This window comes from Mixophyes fleayi, chromosome 2 (genome assembly GCF_038048845.1).
Source record: "Mixophyes fleayi isolate aMixFle1 chromosome 2, aMixFle1.hap1, whole genome shotgun sequence".
NCBI classification, from domain to species: domain Eukaryota; kingdom Metazoa; phylum Chordata; class Amphibia; order Anura; family Limnodynastidae; genus Mixophyes; species Mixophyes fleayi.
In genome coordinates, this window is record NC_134403.1 from 59,916,487 (window position 1) to 59,937,382 (window position 20,896).

At 39.4% G+C, this 20,896-nt stretch overlaps 1 protein-coding gene across 3 annotated transcripts in view; it reads left to right on the forward strand.

Annotated features, from left to right (window-relative positions):
• The first annotated feature begins 4,922 nt into the window (after positions 1-4,922).
• Positions 4,923-20,896, forward strand: part of LOC142140104 (guanylate cyclase soluble subunit beta-2-like) — a 53,460-nt gene continuing 37,486 nt past the window's right edge. For all 3 annotated transcript variants that reach the window (XM_075197961.1, XM_075197963.1, XM_075197964.1), the window contains exons 1-4: positions 4,923-5,054; positions 6,178-6,338; positions 6,836-6,935; positions 7,695-7,861. In XM_075197961.1, the coding sequence (XP_075054062.1) occupies positions 4,988-5,054; positions 6,178-6,338; positions 6,836-6,935; positions 7,695-7,861 (495 nt within the window). In that variant the 5' untranslated portion in view covers positions 4,923-4,987. The remainder of the gene's footprint in view (positions 5,055-6,177; positions 6,339-6,835; positions 6,936-7,694; positions 7,862-20,896) is intronic.

Consider the following 20,896-nt stretch of genomic DNA (forward strand, 5'->3'; position numbering starts at 1 on the left):
ATAATTTGGTTGATCTTGAATGTATTCTGGGTGTCTGCAGACTACATAGATTTAAGATTAAATATCTATATACAGACCTGATTGATATTGAGCTAGATTCTGTGTGGTGCAGAATTTGGAATTCTTGGAAAAAAGATCTTCCAGATCTCCGCCCTCCTGGAGAGATCCTGCATTATATGGAGTGTACAATGAAGGCCCTAAATTCTGTGAGACTCCAAGAGATCCATATTAGAACGATTAACAGAGCATACATTTCTCAGGCGCAGAGACGGCACATGGTAGGATCTGATTGGGGCATATGCCCCAAGTGTCGGAAATCCGAGGCCATGATGCATAACTTGTGGTCTTGCCCAAAAATTAACAGATTTTGGAATAAACTAGTTACTTTCTTAAATTTTACATTTGGGTTGCAAGTAAATCCTCATTATGAGGCACTGCTATTTGCTGTCTTTAATGTCTGGAAAGACCAAATAAAGGACCTACAAATTATACCGTTACTGACAGTCATTGTCACATTGGCAAAAAAGGCCATCTTGGGTAGGTGAACTTCGCGTGCATCTCTGGCAGTGATAGAGTTAAAATCTGTTATGTGCGATTTGTCGCTAACCAATAACGATTGTCGAACCTCGAGTTGTGTTTCCAACGCACAAAGATTTATTCGCAATAAGTAGAATAAAATGCTCAAGCGAAGTAATAGTAAATACAGCCGTTATTTATCGCAGGTGCTCTGGATCCAGTGCAGTCATTTAATCCTGAAGCCTGGGGACAAGATGTCTGCACACTGGATCACAAGCTGCTGCTTATATACACAATCAAATACAGTAATACAATGAAGATGGTATAGCTTGCATCTATTGGTCCAGGTCTCAGGAAGGTCCAAGGGGTCGTCATCATTGGCCAGTTCATACAAAGGAATCCAAAGGAGGGGGTCATCTCTGCAGGGGGTATGCTCTGCTCTTCCCGCCAAGATTCCTTAGTCTTAAGTAGTTCATAATTCCCTATCATTCATAACTTGTGTATGCACTCTGCGATTCCCTCGCAGAGTGAACCAAACAGTAGGATATGTAACGGGGTTCATTATGATACCACTCATTATGTGATTCCATCAACCTGTTCCGTGTATTTCATTAATATACATGTAACTCTAATTTAACACATAAATACTACTATATTTCGACATAACTGACTATGTGTTGCAACTACCATTAATGTGTACTATTTTATAAGTATGCGTGTTTGTGCGAATGTATGGTAAAAGACCAATAAGTGTTGCTGCCACGTGTAGTGGATGCGTACGCCCTTTCACGCCGTAGCGTGCCCATGTACGTCGTAGCGTACCGTACGCATCTATTCAGACAAAGACAACCAAGTTTGCTCGACTTTAATTGAAATGACTTTATCCAATTTGCTGACTTCGACAAATCGGAATTGATGGAAATCTTGTATTTTGAAAGGCGTGCCACATTTTCTGATTTGGAAAAAGGGGTCAAAAACTTCTACGCCAAATGGGGCACATATATAAATACACTAGAAGAGTCGATTCAGTCTCATATCATGCAAGTTTTTGAGGGTACCAGGTGGTCTTTGTTCAGGCGTTTATGAAGAAATGTATTTTGTGGAAACTTGTAGGTTATCGATTTAACAGCAAATGGGCAAAGTTTTTTTTAATGGTTGAGTTGGAGAGAGGGGGATTGTCCTTCCTTCATCATCACACAATTTTCTTTATGACATTTCTTAGTCCTTTATCAATTTTCTACTATGCCCTCATCATTTGCTCAGGTCTGAGTCGAATTTGAAATATAAACCAGTAATTTGAATTTGAACTATTTGTGGTTTTAGTGTTGTCCTTTGACATGGTACCTTTTATAGACTTCAGTGTCTTCCCTTCCTCCCCTCCCCTTTTTCCCTCTTTCGGCTTCCCCCCACTCTTTTATTTCTTTATAAAAGTTTAAAACCTTAAATTGTAGAATTGATGTTCATATTGTAAATTACATGGTATGTTGTAACATCTTCTCTTTTGTACAATAATAAGTTTGAAAAACAAAAAAGTAACATGAGGGACCTAGACCACAAATGAGATTGGATTTATGCTGATTTTGGGTGGTATGTGGGACTTTACTGCATATATATATATATATATATATATATATATATATATATATATATATAAATAATTAACCATATAATAATGATATAATCATATATAATTAGCCATATAATTAACTCACTTTCTAGACAGTAAAAAAGACATAAGGGTAGATTTATCAAACCTTCTATGAAGGAAAAGTTGAGGTGTTGCCTATGGCAACCAAACAGATTCAAGCTATCATTTATGTACTAGATAAATGATAGCTAGAATCTAATTGGTTGCTATGGGCAACACCTCCACTTTTAATTTTTAGAAGTTTTTATAAATCTACCCTTCAGTTCAAAACCTGCATTTAAAAAAATGCATAAACTGCAAGTTGTATAAAAGCCATCCACCAATTGCACAATGGTGCTAACGCTATTCAATAGAAAACAACATCATGTTACATATTATTGAGATGTTGAAAGTGAAACTCAGCTGGAGATTACCCAAAACATCCATAACAGTAATATATCCCATGGGAGGGCCAGAGATGTCCTTCCATAATTGTGGAGCAAAGCAAACTGTTCAAGCAATTTATAATTAGCAAAAGGTGATAATAGGTGGAAACACAATATAAATGCACAAACAACACCCTCACCCTTACCATTTGTGCTCATATTTTGTGTTATATACACATAAGATGTAATTGAGTTTTGTGTATCTTCTCATGACAATTATTTGAAGTTCAAATAGAAATTGAAAATACATTATTTTGTGTTACTTCCTGGTACACTTAGGTCAAAGCGATATACACAAGTGTTTCAATTAGCAACGATATGGATAGTTTGCTGAATTAATCCAAATACACACAAACTGATTACTATGATTTGTACTTTGTGTCACATGGATTTTACATATAGCTGTAGGATTTATTGTCCAATTAAATTAGGACTTAAAAGCTTTAAGTCCTAATTTAATTGGACAATGATAAGAGCTTTCTCATAAGGGCTTTCTGATAAGAGCTTGAGAGGGAGTCCCCAGCCAGGCAGAGATACAAATGAAGTGAGAGGACTGCTGCAAGATCAGGATAGGCTTTTATTAGGGATCTCACAAAAATTAACACAATACAGTGGTGCAGACAACTCTCTAAAGCCTTAATTAATCTACTAGAAAACTATATGCTGTATTCTTAAATTACCCAATACATCAATTTAACAGCAATCAATACAATATGATCATTACTCTGTAAGCAATCAAAAATGAGTATATTTCTTAGATGATCAGAACTATTCAAACTATGATTTTTTATTTTTTTTAATGGTATAATCATTATATTTTTCTGCCCAGTTTATATATATGGTGCAGTTTTGCTCATATGGGTAGTCTCTCAATAGCTACTATGTGTTCTCTGACAATATTTTCACCTGGCCAGGGCTTATAAGTACAACTTTGATTTCTAGTAAGTGTAATATACAAACCTTTGAGCGTTGCCACTTATCGGGAGGTATATATAATCCCTTTTCTTTAGGTACAGGATCAGTCTCAGGTGATGCCACATTCCCTTTGTATCTCTCTGTAGTTGTTCTCTTAACAGACTCCTGTCAGCTCTCTTTATTTCAATCCAGCTAACCTTTTCAGCTCTCTAAACAAAAATTTCCAACTAAATCCTGCAGCTCTCTTTATTCATCTACATATCTCTCTCTCCATCTTTCCAAAGTCATTCTGCATCAAATATTATTGTGGCTACTCACATCAATGTTTCAAACTGTACAACTTTATTGCAAAAAAACAATTTTGAAATTGAATATCTGCTGTATAGCATATTAACAGCTAATACTGTTACATTATTTATCATTTCTATTTATCCTCTATTTTTTTTACTCTAACATCATTATATAGTAATACTAGGGCAGTCCATGTCTCACTGCAGTCTCCCCTTTCTAAACTATACATGTCCTCATGTAGCTTCAAATGTATGTTGATCTATGAAATTACAATTTTTTTTTTATAAATATCTATCTGGGATTTTTCCTTTTGTATTTTGCATGCATTTTATACTGGGTAGTTGGGAATCTACTTCCCTTTCGTTTCCTATAACTTGGGTCTGATTATCACAGTTCCCTATTCCTTCACTCAATGTCCATGGAAAGGGATACCCTGGGAAATGAAAGCCTGTTATCAGTATTTCACCACAATTTCATCTGATTCAGCAACCTCCAGTTCTGGTTCATCCCGGCTATGGTAAGGCTTCAGTAAGTGTTGATGTACTGCTTTCTGTTGTTTGTTCTATTCAGCAACCGTTTGATATGTTGGTTGTTCTGTATTCAAGTGAGCTTCCATTCTGTAAGACTGACTGTTCCATTGACTGTCTAACTTGTTTGTGTGGGTCATTTGTTTTCAGGAGACCCCTTCCCCCTACTTCTAGGGGTTCAGCTCTTGTTTTTTATTTTGTCTCACTTTTTTCCAATTTGCACCAAGAGATTCTACTTTTGCCAAACATTGAAGGGAAGGAATCCAGGACCACCAGTGACTCTGACTGTACAGTATTGAAACGCTGACAATCTGAGTTTATTAACTGAATTCCCTCTGTATGGTGGAGATACATGTAAGATTGCATATTGGTGCTCTTGGGTGCCAGGGTATCTTGGAGTTGCCTAGATGGGTTTATATAATCAGTACTTTGGTTTATTGGTATGCTGGTTCAATCATTGTACCCTCTGCACAATTCAGTCACCTTATTGGGGCCATGGCATGGACAGTGCCATTCTGCCCTTTCCCCACCCAATATTGGATTCCGTCTGGAGCTTGTAGTACATTCCTATCTGTAATTACTAAGTGTAACATGGATTAGACTGCACAAATAAACACAATTCTATTTATGTTTTCAGAGGCTTGGCCGGAGTCCAGGATACATTTATGACTTATGAAGTTTACGATGATGCAATTACATTGAGAATGATCAAAGAAGCTTGCAGGATGCTTAGTAAGTGCTTCGGTATTAGTCACTTTATTAGTTAGAGCACAAATCGAGTCCTGTTCTAATTGTGTCAAGTCTCTTCATGTCAGAGAAGTTAGTGGGGGGCACCAAAAGGCTTTGGGGGGCCATATTCCTACTCACAGGTCCCCAGTTGGGCAGCTCTGTATTAGAACTTGGCATAAAAATGTAAGTGCATAGGTGTAACATTTATACAGTAACATGTAGTTAAAAAAGGGGAATGTATCCATGTGCAGTTTATTATGTGATTTTAAAACCGTCACAAACCACATGTGGTTTAGAACACACTGCACGGGGTTTGTAGCTCACCACAGGTTTGCAAAGAGAACATCATGCAAAGACTGCTCATGATTTAATCCTTTGCGATGCATATTTAATGTATGTTATTTAGGAGGCTTATGTTTGTGTGTCTGATGCAAGTTTACTTGATGATGATGATGACTGCCATCTATGCTCTGATTCGCTATACTTACAGTTTTACATAAGATTTGTGTCTAAATCTATTTTTAAGCACATGATGTGACTCATCTCACCAATGGGAACCATATCTAAAACATTTACGTCTTTTTGGTTGCATTATCGCGGTTTGCTGGTTTGTAAAAATGTGGCTTGATAAGTGGTTTTATTTTTAAAAACGACATGGTTTGAAAACCGCACAAAAGGACACATTTTAAATTGCGGTTTGAAAAATCTCCACTTTGATACGTCCTCTCCAAAGATACTTTTACACCCATATTGGCTATGAGAATGATGTGTTTCAGGCTGTGATATATGGAGTGTGATATATATGTTCAACAGTTACATAATCAACATTTATATGGTCAACACCATTATTTAGACAGGGTTAGAAAGTCAACAATAATAACATTGACAGTATTATTAGGTCGACAATTGAAATGTAGACAGTATTAATCAACATTTATTTGGTCAACAATAATATCCCTATCCCTAAACCTATGCATTTCATTTGTCCACCTAATAAAACTGTCTACATTTCAATAGTCAACCTAATAATACTGTTGCCCAAATGAATGTCTAGCTGTCGTCTGCATACCGATATATAGATCTTTCCATGCACATATTTCCCTTTAATTGTAGCATTATGTTTTAGATGTATCTGAGGAAGAAGTCCTGAAGCTATTTGGAGCCTATTTCTTTTCCTTCTGTAAGAAATCTGGATATGATAGAATGCTACGGACTTTGGGAGGGAATCTAATGGAATTCATTGAGAATCTAGATGCTCTGCATAGCTACCTGACACTCTCTTATAAGGTAATAAGTGATGTAATATTCTGTGTATTTTAAATAAGGATAATGTCATAAATGATAAAGGGGTTTTCACCCTCTGATGATTAATTTATTGGCTTGTACGTTCCCTCATGCAACTTTTACTATATTTATCAGATTGCATTTCAGCCTTGTATTTATGCAATCATACGCAGTTGTTTGTTGTGTTTGTTGCCATGGGATACGACAAAGCTTTGCTGTGGACTCTGCATTGGATACAATTGTATCCAAGAAACAGTTTTGTGTTGTATCCCATGGCAGTGAAGATAAACAATCCGGTCTGGTGATATAAGTACATGATATAAATACATAAAATACACAGGAGGTCATATACAAGCTATTACATTATCATCATTAGTCGTCTGATGTGGAAATCCCCTTTCAGAGGAAAACCAAAAAGAGCAAACGATTTTATTACTCAGATAATGTCGCTGGTATATATATTTCTGATTGTCATCCACAATATATATTATGTTTTACAGGAAATGAATGCACCATCCTTTCGAGTGGAAAAAACAGTTGACGGGACTATGTTCCTTCATTACTACTCTGATAGAACTGGCTTCTGTCACATAGTTCCAGGTATGAGCTTACCAAATCTGGCTACAGCTAGCCACATGTGTGAAAAATGATTGCCCATGTTTGCGTGACTTGGATTAAACTGGTCTAAAAGGGGTCACAGGCGTGTATATCAAGCAGTATTGTTCCTCATGAGGAAACAAGCCAATTGTACTGATTAAACCTTGTATGATCTGCTAATTCAGTCTTGGACACAGACCTTGTCCTTCAGTGAGTTCAGCATGTGAGGCCAGCTTTAATTTTGTATCAGATATTTGTACAGAAAAATATTATATCCTTAATAAACTGTATTATCTATTTAATAAAAAATGGAAGAGCCTTAAATAGAGTCTTTAATAAAAAATGGAAGAGTCTCATAAAAGAAGCTCAGTTTAATATATGTTATAAATCTCTTTAGATTAGGATAAACTATCCTAATGGGCACTTCTGTCAATAATCACTCTATATGAGTATAAAATTGATGATTATACACCTTCACAGGGCCAGCCATACCTTTTTATGAATGCAAACCTGCAAGCTGGTATGTGTATGTCATTCTGGAAAATGAGTGAGCAGAAACAGATTCAGCTGTAGTTTAGAAAGTACTGGACACAGTAGATGCTGACAAGTTATATTGACTGATACTTTATCAACTTGAGCTCTTTCTTGAGATTCCATTATCACAATTCTTGAAGCTTCCACTAAGGACAAAATAAAAAGTAGAAAAGGTGTTGATTGTGTAAATGTATACTCTCTTGGTTGACCTGTAACTTGGTTTAACAGGGATAATAGAATCTGTGGCAAAAGATTTCTTCGACAGTGATGTAACAATGAGGATCATTTATCAAACTGAGGAGAAGGAACGCACTGGGAAGAGAGAGCACGTCATATTTGAAATTCTCCAAAAGGAGGAAGGTCAAAAGAAAATGTTAAAGCCAAAGCATAATCTGGTAGGTAAACATCTACCCCACCAAGATCAGGTAGTATTTGTGACTTCCAATGAGTGTCCAGTTAAATTTGACAACAAAGCTATGGCTATTCTTTTATAATATGCTGGAGTTACAGCTGTAGAGGAAGGAGCTATGTTTTTCAATTCACATGCTAGCTAAGAAATTCTGCACTGGATGGTGAAAGGGTATGAAGAGCATTGACATATATGATACAGACATAAAATAGTTATCATCTTAATGTGTTTATTACAGTCCTAGAATTGTACCTGTGAATGCCCTTTCACATATTAAGTGTACCGGTAAGGTACAAAAGGCATCCAAATGAAAGTATAGACAAAGCCCGTTCTCCATCACTATCGACAACATGTAATAATCAACAAAGGCTCCCGGTTCCTCCCAAAACATAAATGTTCTCTCTACACCTCTTAAATATCATTTGAGAGAAACTCCAATTTTTGTATATGGGTGCTTAGCATTCAGCTAGAAATGCCCCGATACGCCCAGTTCCTCCTATAAGAAGATGGAAAATTTTGCACTTCTGATGATGTCCCCACAAATCCATAAACAGGTACATTAGCGGATATATAGGCACGTTACATCACAAAAGGGCCTTTTGCTGCAGGCTTGTATTTCTTGATTCAGAAATTACATTTTGTGACTTGCAGGATTTTCAGGCTGGATTGTATTGTATGCGTCTTTGGCATTTGACAGTTGTACGCTACTATACAAATTTTATACAAATATAAGATAAGAGGTCAGATTTTGTTTCACAACAGTACACCTATCCTCTTTAGGCTGGGTACACACTACAGGCTTTTCAGCCGATTATCATGCAAATCACACGATAAACGACTGTTTGACCCAATATTGCATTAGTGCACGGAAACAATGAATGATGGGTCCTTCCAAAGCTCATCGTATCATTTCCTTTGATTTTTTTGAAATGACCTAAAGGACTAAAAATCTTGTTCAACGATGGAACGATATCCTTCCAATTCTGCAGTGTGTATGCACTCATACATCTCTATGGAGTTTTAGGAGTCACAATCTTTTCAGCAGATGGTTAGGACAGATGAAGAGCACAGATCTGAGGGTAAATCTTTTACAACATGTATAGTGTGTGCACATGAATCAGCATGCTGACCAGGACTTTTTTTTTTCTTTCAGTCATTTGTAAAAGGATTACTGATATGGCATGGAAGAAATTTTCTGTAGTGTGTACCTAGTGTTACTCAACAGAAATTTTACCCTGAATAGCCAGGGCTTAATTAAAGAATTCAGTCCTGGCTATTTTAAAATATCCACATTTTGAGCAGTGCCCTACTGCCAGGCTTTATTTCCAGGAGTACTTAAAGGGCAAAATGTCAGGTATATTAAAATTCAGTAACCATGATGGGGATTGTAGCACTGTGTTGTGTGATGTGCTTAGAATCTAAGCATTAGATGCATTGTATCAGGAGCAGTATCCTTGGAAACTATTTTAATATGTTAGCGACTACATTATCATTATATAACTAAACTAAGCTATGTTATTTGTTATAAAGCATCAAACATACACTACATACAAACACTAAAACATAGCAGGCAAGTTGACACTTCCATCACCTAACTTGCATTAGACAGATACAATCTAATTGCTAATTAGTTGCTATAATTCAATGCAAAGTTTGCAAATAAATGCTGTGTTAGTAAAAGGGCCCTATTTTTCATTGAAGAAGTCTCTCCTGTATGATATCAGGCTGAAGGTGTTCCTAGAACAATCTATGACAAAGAGCAAAAATATGACAATATAAGACCGTCATATATGACTGAATGACTACTTGCAGCAATTTGAGCAAACTCATTCTTAGCATTTGGTGAATGAATGATGCACAACCACACTAAACCTTCTTTGGTGTAGTATTGAAAATGATTGTTAATGATTAAGTCTTATTATCTTATTACCCAATAAGGTCTTGAATATTTTGTGATAGCAAAATATTAGCTGGTGAATTCCAATAGCAGAAGGAGGTAAAAAAGACTCTAAAGAATATATAACGTCCATAGGTGATGTACCTTTAAGAGCAAGAAAGAATCTTGAAATGGGGAGTTAGAACTCAGACAATAGATTGGCCCTAAGGGAAGCCAGTAATCAAGAGCCAGAATAGTAGTCATCCAAAGCCAAGGGGTCAGACAAAGTAACCAATCAGAGGAAGCAGAGCCAGAAATGCTGGTCTAGGGAAACTGGTTCAATAAAGTGACAACTGGCCAGTGATCACGCTGCTCATTTATGCTAATATGCGCGACTTACACATTCTCAGACCTCACTGAGCCGAGGAAACAAAATGTGACAATTGCCTGCCCATGATATAGGCTGATAGATTGTGTGGAAAACCCGGCATCTGTGGCAGTAAAGCGACCGTGCCATTTTGGGAAAGTATTGACACTTAAAGCTGTGACCCCTGCATGCATACAGTCAGGTGTCATGATCTGCATCAGGCTGCAGTTCAGTATCTCCTCTCTAGATACTGCGCTGCCTTCGTCTGACCTGCCTGCAAGGGGTTAAACCTTCATCATTACTTCATCATTACTCCTGGACCCTAATTACCTGTCTGGCCTTTGAGACACTGCCTTTCTCAGCAATCTGAGCCATTTCATAAATTGTCTTTGCTGCTGATCTCTGTGTAAAACACTTGTTTGGATCCTGATTTCTGCCTGGCATTTCACTCCTGCTTTGTTTCCACGTTTTGCACCTTATCTTATGACCCAGACCCCAGCTACATTTGACCTTGCTCCTGTTTACTCCCTGGTATATTGTGGATCTTTCGCCTTCTGACCCCTGGCTTTCCTGACCCTCTTTTTGCCTTATTCTCCCGTGGATCATCCAGTGCCTCATGCCTCCTGGCTAACCTGGTACTTAATTCTCCTTGTGTCTGTTATATCTGGACACCAGAATTCCTGCTCCTGTGGCTAAACCTGGTAATCCAGTCTCCATGTTCCTGCACTTTATCTCTATTCCTGAACACCAGTCTTTTCAGCTCCAGCTTCCCTGATAACCTGGTTATCCTGACACATGTATCTGCATTTCAACCATTGTGTATCCAGCATTTACAGTTTCCAAGCTATGTCTAGTAATACTACTGTCTTCTACCTGCTGCTCCTATAGACTATGCTTACTGTTAACCATTGACTGCACCTATTTATTATCTGTGTGATCCTTGATCAACAATAAAGACATTCATTCTGTTTTCACTACCACAACTCTCCATAGTATTCATACTGGAAATCCTGTCATCAGGCTTTTGGGACATAGGAAACTCCTGGACATTTAGAGCAAGGTAAACCTCTGAGGAACTTTTAGTCAACAAGGGACCTGACACCCAGAAGCTGTAGCTGTATCTGTGAGAGAGACTTTCTGTTAACACCAAGAATATAGATGAGTGAATTGATTCAGCTAATTTTAGAGTCTCAGAATTTCAGTAATTTGGCATTAGAAAATCAACTGGGAATATTCCACTGGAAAGGGAAAATAAATGCAGAGATTCAACACCTGAGGGTAAATGTATGAAGCTCCGGGTTCTTCAACACCCGCGAGTTCGGCGTCTTCAGCGCTTAAATTTAAAGCGGCGCTGCCTTGTAAAGGGAAACTTCCCTTTACAAAGCAGCGCCGCGCGGGTGTTGAAGAACCCGGAGCTTCATACATTTACCCCATGATCTCAAATCTCTCATAATAAGTGCCATATGCCATTAATTTATACACTAGTAGTGACTGTGATGTATTATACTGCTGTTTTTATTATAAGAAATGTCATAGATTGGGGCTCAGATGGGCCCCAGTGCCTGATTTTAATGTAATGTAGATGGGTTGTGGGCTATTAATATGATAGTGAGGGTGAGGGCTAATAATAGTGGATGGGGGATTTCAATTTAAAACATAATTATATTAGTTTTACACTCTGTACAAGTTTACACACACATTGCAAGTTAACTTAGGTGTGCGCACGTGTGTTTTGTGACAGCATTGCACACTACAATTCAAATTAAAGCCAAAATTGCTTATTGCACACTGCAATTCAAACATTAAGGACAAAACCTATTAACAATGCTTATATTTTTATTTTTCTTGCCGCTGGCGATATAAGTACTACATTACTTAGATGGCCATTCCTGACAGTAAAGTCTAATCTATGTCACCTGTCGTTGCTCAAATCAAAACTTTGTGCATTATGTTATTTCATGGCGGTGCCTATTAATTTAAAGTGGGATGAAGGGACTATTTTATGCAGGGGTGGTTTTGGGCTAATAATTGAATGTGAGGCTGAGTTTGGGGAGAAGGAGGGATATTTATTAACTGTGATTACTAATTATTTAATGTCGGACTGTTTAGTGGGGTGGGGTACGGTTTTTCGGTTGTGAAAAATCCGACACCCACCTGACCTACAAAAAACTAGAGATGTGCACCGGCGACTTTTGGTGTCTCGTGTTTTGTGTTTTGGATCCGGATTTTCGCAATGTTTTGGGTTCGGATTTGTTTCGCAAAACACCTGCCGAAAGGTATTGGTTCGGATTTAAGGTTTTGGATTCGGATTTTTTTTGAAAAAAGCATAAAAAGTTCAAAAATCAAGTTTTTGGGCTTATTTTAACTCCTACGCTATTATTAACCTCAATAACATTCAATAACAATCATTTCCACTAATTTACAGTGTATTCTGAACACCTCACAATATAGTTATTAGTCTAAAACGTTGCAACGAGGTATCTTTTTGGACTGCGTAGTGGAGTTGTCCCCACAATATAATAAGAAAACCATCAACTGGTCTGAATCGCACCGAATAATGTACCTGGACTACGTAGAGGAGTGGTCACCACAATATAATTTAAAAACCCTGAACTTGTATGATTTGCACCAATAAATGTATCTGGACTGCGTAGAGGAGTGGTCACCACAATATAATAAGAAAACCATCAACTGGTCTGAATCGCACCGAATAATGTACCTGGACTGCGTAGAGGAGTGGTCACCACAATATAATTTAAAAACCCTGAACTTGTATGATTCGCACCAATAAATGTATCTGGACTGCGTAGAGGAGTGGCCCCGGTACCCAATTTGATACCGGGGCCACAATAAAATAAATACACCCTCAACTGGTCAGAATTCCACCAAACAAGTATCTGGACTGCGTAGTGGGGTGGCCCCGGTACCCAATTTGATACCGGGGCCACAATACCTCCTCCAAGTTCCAAGTGTAGTGTTTATAACATCTTAACACTACACTAATTCTAGCACGTCAAAACCTCTTGTTTTAAATAATGACAGGGCATTTAACTTTTGATTTAATTTATGGAATTTGTTGGCATTTTCTTTTACTTTTTGAACATGGAAAACGACTGTTGAATGGTCACATAATGCCAAAAAAATAGTTGCAAGATGGAATTGTCCTTGGGCCCTCCCACCCACCCTTATGTTGTTGAAATAGGACACGCACACTTTAACAAACCAATCATTTCAGCGACAGGGCCTACCAAACAACTGTGGCTGAAATGATTGGTTTGTTTGGGCCCCCACACCAAAAAAACAATTCATCTCTCCCTGTACAAACTAAACAGGCTCTACTGAGGAAAGTTGTCGTCCTCATCCTCAACCTCCGATTCCTCTCCCCCTACAGTGTGTACTTCCTCCTCCTCACACATTATCAATTTGTCCCCGCTGGACTCCACAACCACAGGTCCCTCTGTACTATCTGGAGGGCAGTGCTGTACTTGCTTGAGGAATTGATAATTCATTTTTATGAACATCATTTTTTCAACGTTGTGAGGAAGCAACCTCCTTCGCCGCTCACTGACCAGGTTCCCCGCTGCACTAAAAACTCTTTCCGAGTACACACTGGAGGGGGGACAATTCAGGTAAAATAGAGCCAGTTTGTACAGGGGCTTCCAAACTGCCTTTTTTTCCTGCCAGTAACAATATGGACTGTCTGACATGTCTATTTGGATGGTGTCAGCAAAGTAATCCTTCACCATTTTTTCTATTGTGACAGCATCCAATGCAGCAAAAGTAGACATGTCTGCAATGGTTGGCAGGTCCTTCAGTCCGGACCAGATGTTATCAGCATCCCCGCCAGCGGGTCTTTTAGGAAAACTGAGCTTTTTTCTCGCAGCTTTATCCTCCAAATTTTTGTTTTCCATTATATGTAGCACAAGAGAGCGTACCCCTAAGCCACACACACTCGGCAAAGCCTTTAAAAATTATATGCGGCACAGGAGAGTACCAGTGGACTTATACTGCTGAATCAGTGAACTTTGTAATATTTCAGTACCACTGGACTTATACTGCAGAATCAGTGAACGTTGTAATATTGCAGTACCAATGGACTTATACTGCAGGATTGTTTTTGGATATTTCTTTTTTTTATAACTTTTTTTAAAAATTTTTATAACTTGGGAATAATGGGGAAATAACAATGCCCTTAGAAGGACAGAGCACAGGACACAGCACCACTGGACTGAACAGGACACAGCACAGGACCCAGCAGCACCACTGAACTCAGAAGGACAGAGCACAGGACCCAGCACCACTGGACTGAACAGGACACAGCACAGGACCCAGCAGCACCACTGAACTCAGAAGGACAGAGCACAGTGTGTATGCACTCATACATCTCTATGGAGTTTTAGGAGTCACAATCTTTTCAGCAGATGGTTAGGACAGATGAAGAGCACAGATCTGAGGGTAAATCTTTTACAACATGTATAGTGTGTGCACATGAATCAGCATGCTGACCAGGACTTTTTTTTTTTCTTTCAGTCATTTGTAAAAGGATTACTGATATGGCATGGGGAGAAATTTTCTGTAGTGTGTACCTAGTGTTACTCAACAGAAATTTTACCCTGAATAGCCAGGGCTTAATTAAAGAATTCAGTCCTGGCTATTTTAAAATATCCACATTTTGAGCAGTGCCCTACTGCCAGGCTTTATTTCCAGGAGTACTTAAAGGGCAAAATGTCAGGTATATTAAAATTCAGTAACCATGATGGGGATTGTAGCACTGTGTTGTGTGATGTGCTTAGAATCTAAGCATTAGATGCATTGTATCAGGAGCAGTATCCTTGGAAACTATTTTAATATGTTAGCGACTACATTATCATTATATAACTAAACTAAGCTATGTTATTTGTTATAAAGCATCAAACATACACTACAATACAAACACTAAAACATAGCAGGCAAGTTGACACTTCCATCAGCTAACTTGCATTAGACAGATACAATCTAATTGCTAATTAGTTGCTATAATTCAATGCAAAGTTTGCAAATAAATGCTGTGTTAGTAAAAGGGCCCTATTCTTCATTGAAGAAGTCTCTCCTGTATGATATCAGGCTGAAGGTGTTCCTAGAACAATCTATGACAAAGAGCAAAAATATGACAATATAAGACCGTCATATATGACTGAATGACTACTTGCAGCAATTTGAGCAAACTCATTCTTAGCATTTGGTGAATGAATGATGCACAACCACACTAAACCTTCTTTGGTGTAGTATTGAAAATGATTGTTAATGATTAAGTCTTATTATCTTATTACCCAATAAGGTCTTGAATATTTTGTGATAGCAAAATATTAGCTGGTGAATTCCAATAGCAGAAGGAGGTAAAAAAGACTCTAAAGAATATATAACGTCCATAGGTGATGTACCTTTAAGAGCAAGAAAGAATCTTGAAATGGGGAGTTAGAACTCAGACAATAGATTGGCCCTAAGGGAAGCCAGGAATCAAGAGCCAGAATAGTAGTCATCCAAAGCCAAGGGGTCAGACAAAGTAACCAATCAGAGGAAGCAGAGCCAGAAACGCTGGTCTAGGGAAACTGGTTCAATAAAGTGACAACTGGCCAGTGATCACGCTGCTCATTTATGCTAATATGCGCGACTTACACACTGGACTTATACTGCTGAATCAGTGAACTTTGTAATATTGCAGTACCACTGGACTTATACTGCAGAATCAGTGAACGTTGTAATATTGCAGTACCAATGGACTTATACTGCAGGATTGTTTTTGGATATTTTTTTTTAATTTCTTTTTTTTATAACTTTTTTTAAATTTTTTTATAACTTGGGAATAATGGGGAAATAACAATGCCCTTAGAAGGACAGAGCACAGGACACAGCACCACTGGACTGAACAGGACACAGCACAGGACCCAGCAGCACCACTGAACTCAGAAGGACAGAGCACAGGACACAGCACCACTGGACTGAATAGGACACAGCACAGGACCCAGCAGCACCACTGAACTCAGAAGGACAGAGCACAGGACCCAGCACCACTGGACTGAACAGGGCACAGCACAGGACCCAGCAGCACCACTGAACTCAGAAGGACAGAGCACAGGACACAGCACCACTGGACTGAACAGGACACAGCACAGGACCCAGCAGCACCACTGAACTCAGAAGGACAGAGCACAGGACACAGCACCACTGGACTGAGCACAGCACAGCACAGCACAGGATATAGCAGGGCAGAGGACCACCTAACACAACCTCCCTCTACCCTGATCAATGCCTGAGTGAAGATGGCGGCGGCCAGCAGGAAATTTATAGAATCCGAGTATCGCGAGATCCGACAACGGGATTATGACTCGGAGCCTCGCTTTCAGTTTTGCAATTGGCGGGAATACCCGGATCTGTCTCGGATCCGGCTCGGATCGGCAAGGTTCGGGTGGGCTCGGATTTCAGATATCCGAGCCCGCTCATCCCTACAAAAAACCCCCGAAAGTATTAAAAAGTGATCTCAATATTAATTAGAGATGGTCACTGACCCCCGTGTTTTGGTTTTGGATTCGGTTTTGGATCTGGATTACCGTTGTGTTTTGGTTTTGGTTTTGGTTTTGCAAAACCGCCATTGCGTGTTTTGGTTTTGGTTTTGTTTTGCTATTTTTTGGGAAAATCCATGTTTTTGGGCCTAAATTAACCCAATTTAGTGCTCCAACTGTTTTAGAGACAAGTAATCTAATTGTTGAGGTAATAAATCATCCAAAAAAACAGTTTAATTCTTCATTGGTAGGCCTTCATTTATTCTACACACAAAACAGATTGTCTTCCTCTCCATCTATGCATATTGGCAATGCAGCCATCGTCTTTGAATGTATATTACACCCTACACTTATAGTTAAATATGTAAAGAAATGGAAAAAGCCAGTTTGGTTTCTGTCTCTCAAGGCCCCCCTCCACTTGTATAAAATACCAAAAAATTCAGCCATTATAGACTGTACAATATTAATTGACATGGAGAAAGCCAGTATGGTTTCTGTCTCTCTAGGCCCCCCTCCACTTGTATAAAATAACCAAAAAATTCAGCCATTATAGACTGTACAATATTAATTGACATGGAGAAAGCCAGTTTGGTTTCTGTCTCTCTAGGCCCCCCTCCAGTTGTATAAAATACCAAAAAATTCAGCCATTATAGACTGTACAATATTATGAAAAATGGACAAAGCCAGTTTAGGGTCACTCTGTCTATGACACCCTACCCTTAAGGATAAATTGCCCTAACAGCAGCCTTTCAAGATGGTATGTGATATGGAAATGCCACAAGTCCCTTTCCTCTTTGGGGGTAGATTGCACCCTATACTTACATTGAAAGCTTTAAAAAGATGTTATCGGCATCATCTTCAGCTTAATCCTCACCCTCATCAGTGTGTACGTCATCATCATAGACTATCAATTCATCGCCGCTTGAATCCGCCATTAGAGAACAGTCAGTGCTTGGATGTCTTTGATGGTGAAGGCCTTCCTCGTGGAAGATGTAGTTCATTTTTATAAACATCATTTTCTCCACATTTTTGGGAAGTAACCTTCTACGGCGATCACTGACTAAGTTCCCTGCTGTGCTGAACACTCGTTCAGAGTACACACTGGAGGGTCGGCAGCTTAGGTATTGCAAAGCAAGTTTGTACATGGGTTTCCAAATGGCCTGCTTTTCTTCCCAGTAAGGAAAGGGACTGTCTGACATTTCCATATCAACTACCTCTTGAAAGTAATCCTCCACCATCCTTTGCATGTTTATACTCGTATTGGATGGAGTTATGGGCAAAGTGACACATTTTTTTGAAAAATCCTTCAAACCAGCCCAGATGTTAAATTGTTCTGGTCTGCCCCCTGCGTCTTCCCTGCTTCTTTTTTGGAAATTTAATTTTTTACGAGCAGCAGCTTGAGAAAGTGAAGGAGGACACGTCGTCAAGCCAAGGCCCAGTTCAGCGGCCAACTTGCTGAGCAATAGCTCCTTGCAAAAGTTTACATCTCGCTCATTTACAAGTAAAGACTCAATGTAGGTTTTAAACCTTGGATCAAGCACAATGGCCAAAACGTACTGATCCGAGTTCAAGATCTTAATAACTCGAGGATCATTGTGAAGCGAATTAAGTACTTGATCGACAAGGCCAACATACTTTGCTGAATTGCTTGCTTTCAGCTCCTCCTTCATTTTCTCAAGCTGCTTTTCCAATAGTCTAATTAAAGGAATGACTTGGCTCAAACTAGCAGAGTCTGCACTCACCTCACACGTCACAACTTCAAATGGTTTCAGCACCTTGCACAGCACTGAAAGGATTCCCCACTGTGCAAGAGTGAAATACATCCCCCCTCCTTTCCCAATGTCATGGCTTGTGCAATATGCTTAGATGGCTTTGCGCTGTTCCTCCATCCTCTGAAGCATGTACAGGGTGGAATTCCACCGAGTTACCACCTCTTGCTTAAGTTGGTGGCAGGGCAAGTTAAACTGCTCTTGGAGCTGCTGTAATCTCCTACATGCTGTGGCTGAATGCCTGAAATGGCCTGAAATTTTACGGGCCACCGAAAGCATCTCCTGCACCTCACGGTTATTTCGTAGGAAGCTCTGCACCACCAAGTTGATGGTGTGAGCAAAACAGGGAATATGTTGGAAATCACCCAGCTGTAATGCTCGCACTATATTGTTGGCGTTATCTGAAATGACATACCCTGGGGAGAGTCCGAGTGGTATAAGCCATGCATCAATCACATCTCTCAGTTTGCGTAACAAATTGTCAGCCGTATGCCTGTTAGTGAAGCCGGTGATACAAAGAGTGGCCTGCCTGTGACAAATGTTACGTAGTGGTGTACATGCTGCTGCTGTTCCTGCTGGTGAAGGTGAATGACTAACCCAGTGGGCTGTCACAGTCATATAGTCTTTGGTTTGGCCACTTCCACTTGTCCACATATCTGTGGTTAAGTGAACAGTGGGCAGAATGGCATTTTTCAGCGCAATCTCTACATTTTTACACACTTTTTGGTATAGTTGTGGAATAGCTTTACGGGAGAAATGGTGTCGCGATGGAATTCTATAACGCGGACACAAAACCTCAATTAACTGTGAAAAACCAGCTGCGTTTATTGTGGAGATTGGACGCAGATCTAACACTAACATTGCAGCCATGGCGTCTGTGATTCGCTTGGCGACTGGGTGACTGCTGTCATATTTGCTTCCCCTCGCAAATGATTGTTTCACAGTTAATTGCTGAAATGTAGGACTGCTCATTTTATTAACCTGCCTCTGGGATGACGATTCACCCCCAGCAGCAGCAACAGCAACAGCAGGACTAACGCTTTCTTTAGAGGAATCAATAATAGTGCTGGAGTCATCCAGCCTTAAGTGGGATGCCGGGCTAACTCCGAGCGCTACTGAGGATATTGATGAGAATGGTGTGGTGGGTGTATTTTGTAGCCGTCGGTATGTCGGTGAGCAGAGGGTCTTAGCTTATGAGGGAGTGCTTGTATTCTTTTGGGAAGAACTTTCAGCTTTTCCCAACACTTTGCCATGAACTCTCGTTAAATGGCGTAACATAGACGAGGTTCCAAGATGGTTAAGGTCCCTCCCTCGACTGACTGTGGCTTGACATACACTACAAATGGCTATACAATTGTTGTCTGGATTTGGGTAGAAATAATTCCACACATAAGAAGTAGATTTTTTTGTTTTATGCCCAGGCATGACAATGGCCTTTTTCTTGTCACGTGCCAGAACTGCTGCCACTGGTGCAGGACTTACACAAACAACCTCATCCTCATTAGCGCCCTCGTCGCCTACACAAATTTCCCCCTCATCCTCTTCTAATTCCAAAGTGGCATCCTCAATTTGGGTATCACCGGCTACACTCGGGCTATTAAGGCACACATCAGCAGAATGCTCACGATTAGACATCCCACTGTTGGATGGACTCTCCACAGGGATTGTTGTCATTTGTGAATCAGAGCAAATATTCTCCTGTAATGCCTCACTGTTATCTTGCAGCTCGGCTTTGACGCGTAACAGTAGTTGTGCACCAATTGTAGGCTGGGTAACTTTTTTGGATCTGCCACTAATAGCCAAAGGTGAAGGCCTCATTCTCTCTTTGCCACTGCGTGTGTAGAATGGCATGCTTGCAATTTTTTTTTTATCGTCACTTAACTTTTGCTCAGTTACACTTCTTTTTCGCTTCAATACAGTAAATTTTTTTGGGGTTTTTGTTTTTTGCACTAATTTGGAAACACTCTGTTGTTTGACATCGCCTTGGCCAGATGACGTACTGGGAACACTAACATCAGGACTGGTGACAGAACCTGGTTGCTCATTTAGATCATATGTGGACTGCTTTGAATCCATTCTGAGCGCAAACCACTGGGGAGTGCTAAAAATTATTTGGTAGATACTGCTGACAGATATGACTTTTGACAGCCAGAAATATTAATGCACAATTAGGGAGGACACCCCAAAAGCACTGAGGAGTGCTAAAAATTATTTAGTAGATACTGCTGACAGATATGACTTTTGACAGCCAGAAATATTAATGCACAATTAGGGAGGACACCCCAAAAGCACTGAGGAGTGCTAAAAATTATTTAGTAGATACTGCTGACAGATATGACTTTTGACAGCCAGAAATATTAATGCACAATTAGGGAGGACACCCCAAAAGCACTGAGGAGTGCTAAAAATTATTTAGTAGATACTGCTGACAGATATGACTTTTGACAGCCAGAAATATTAATGCACAATT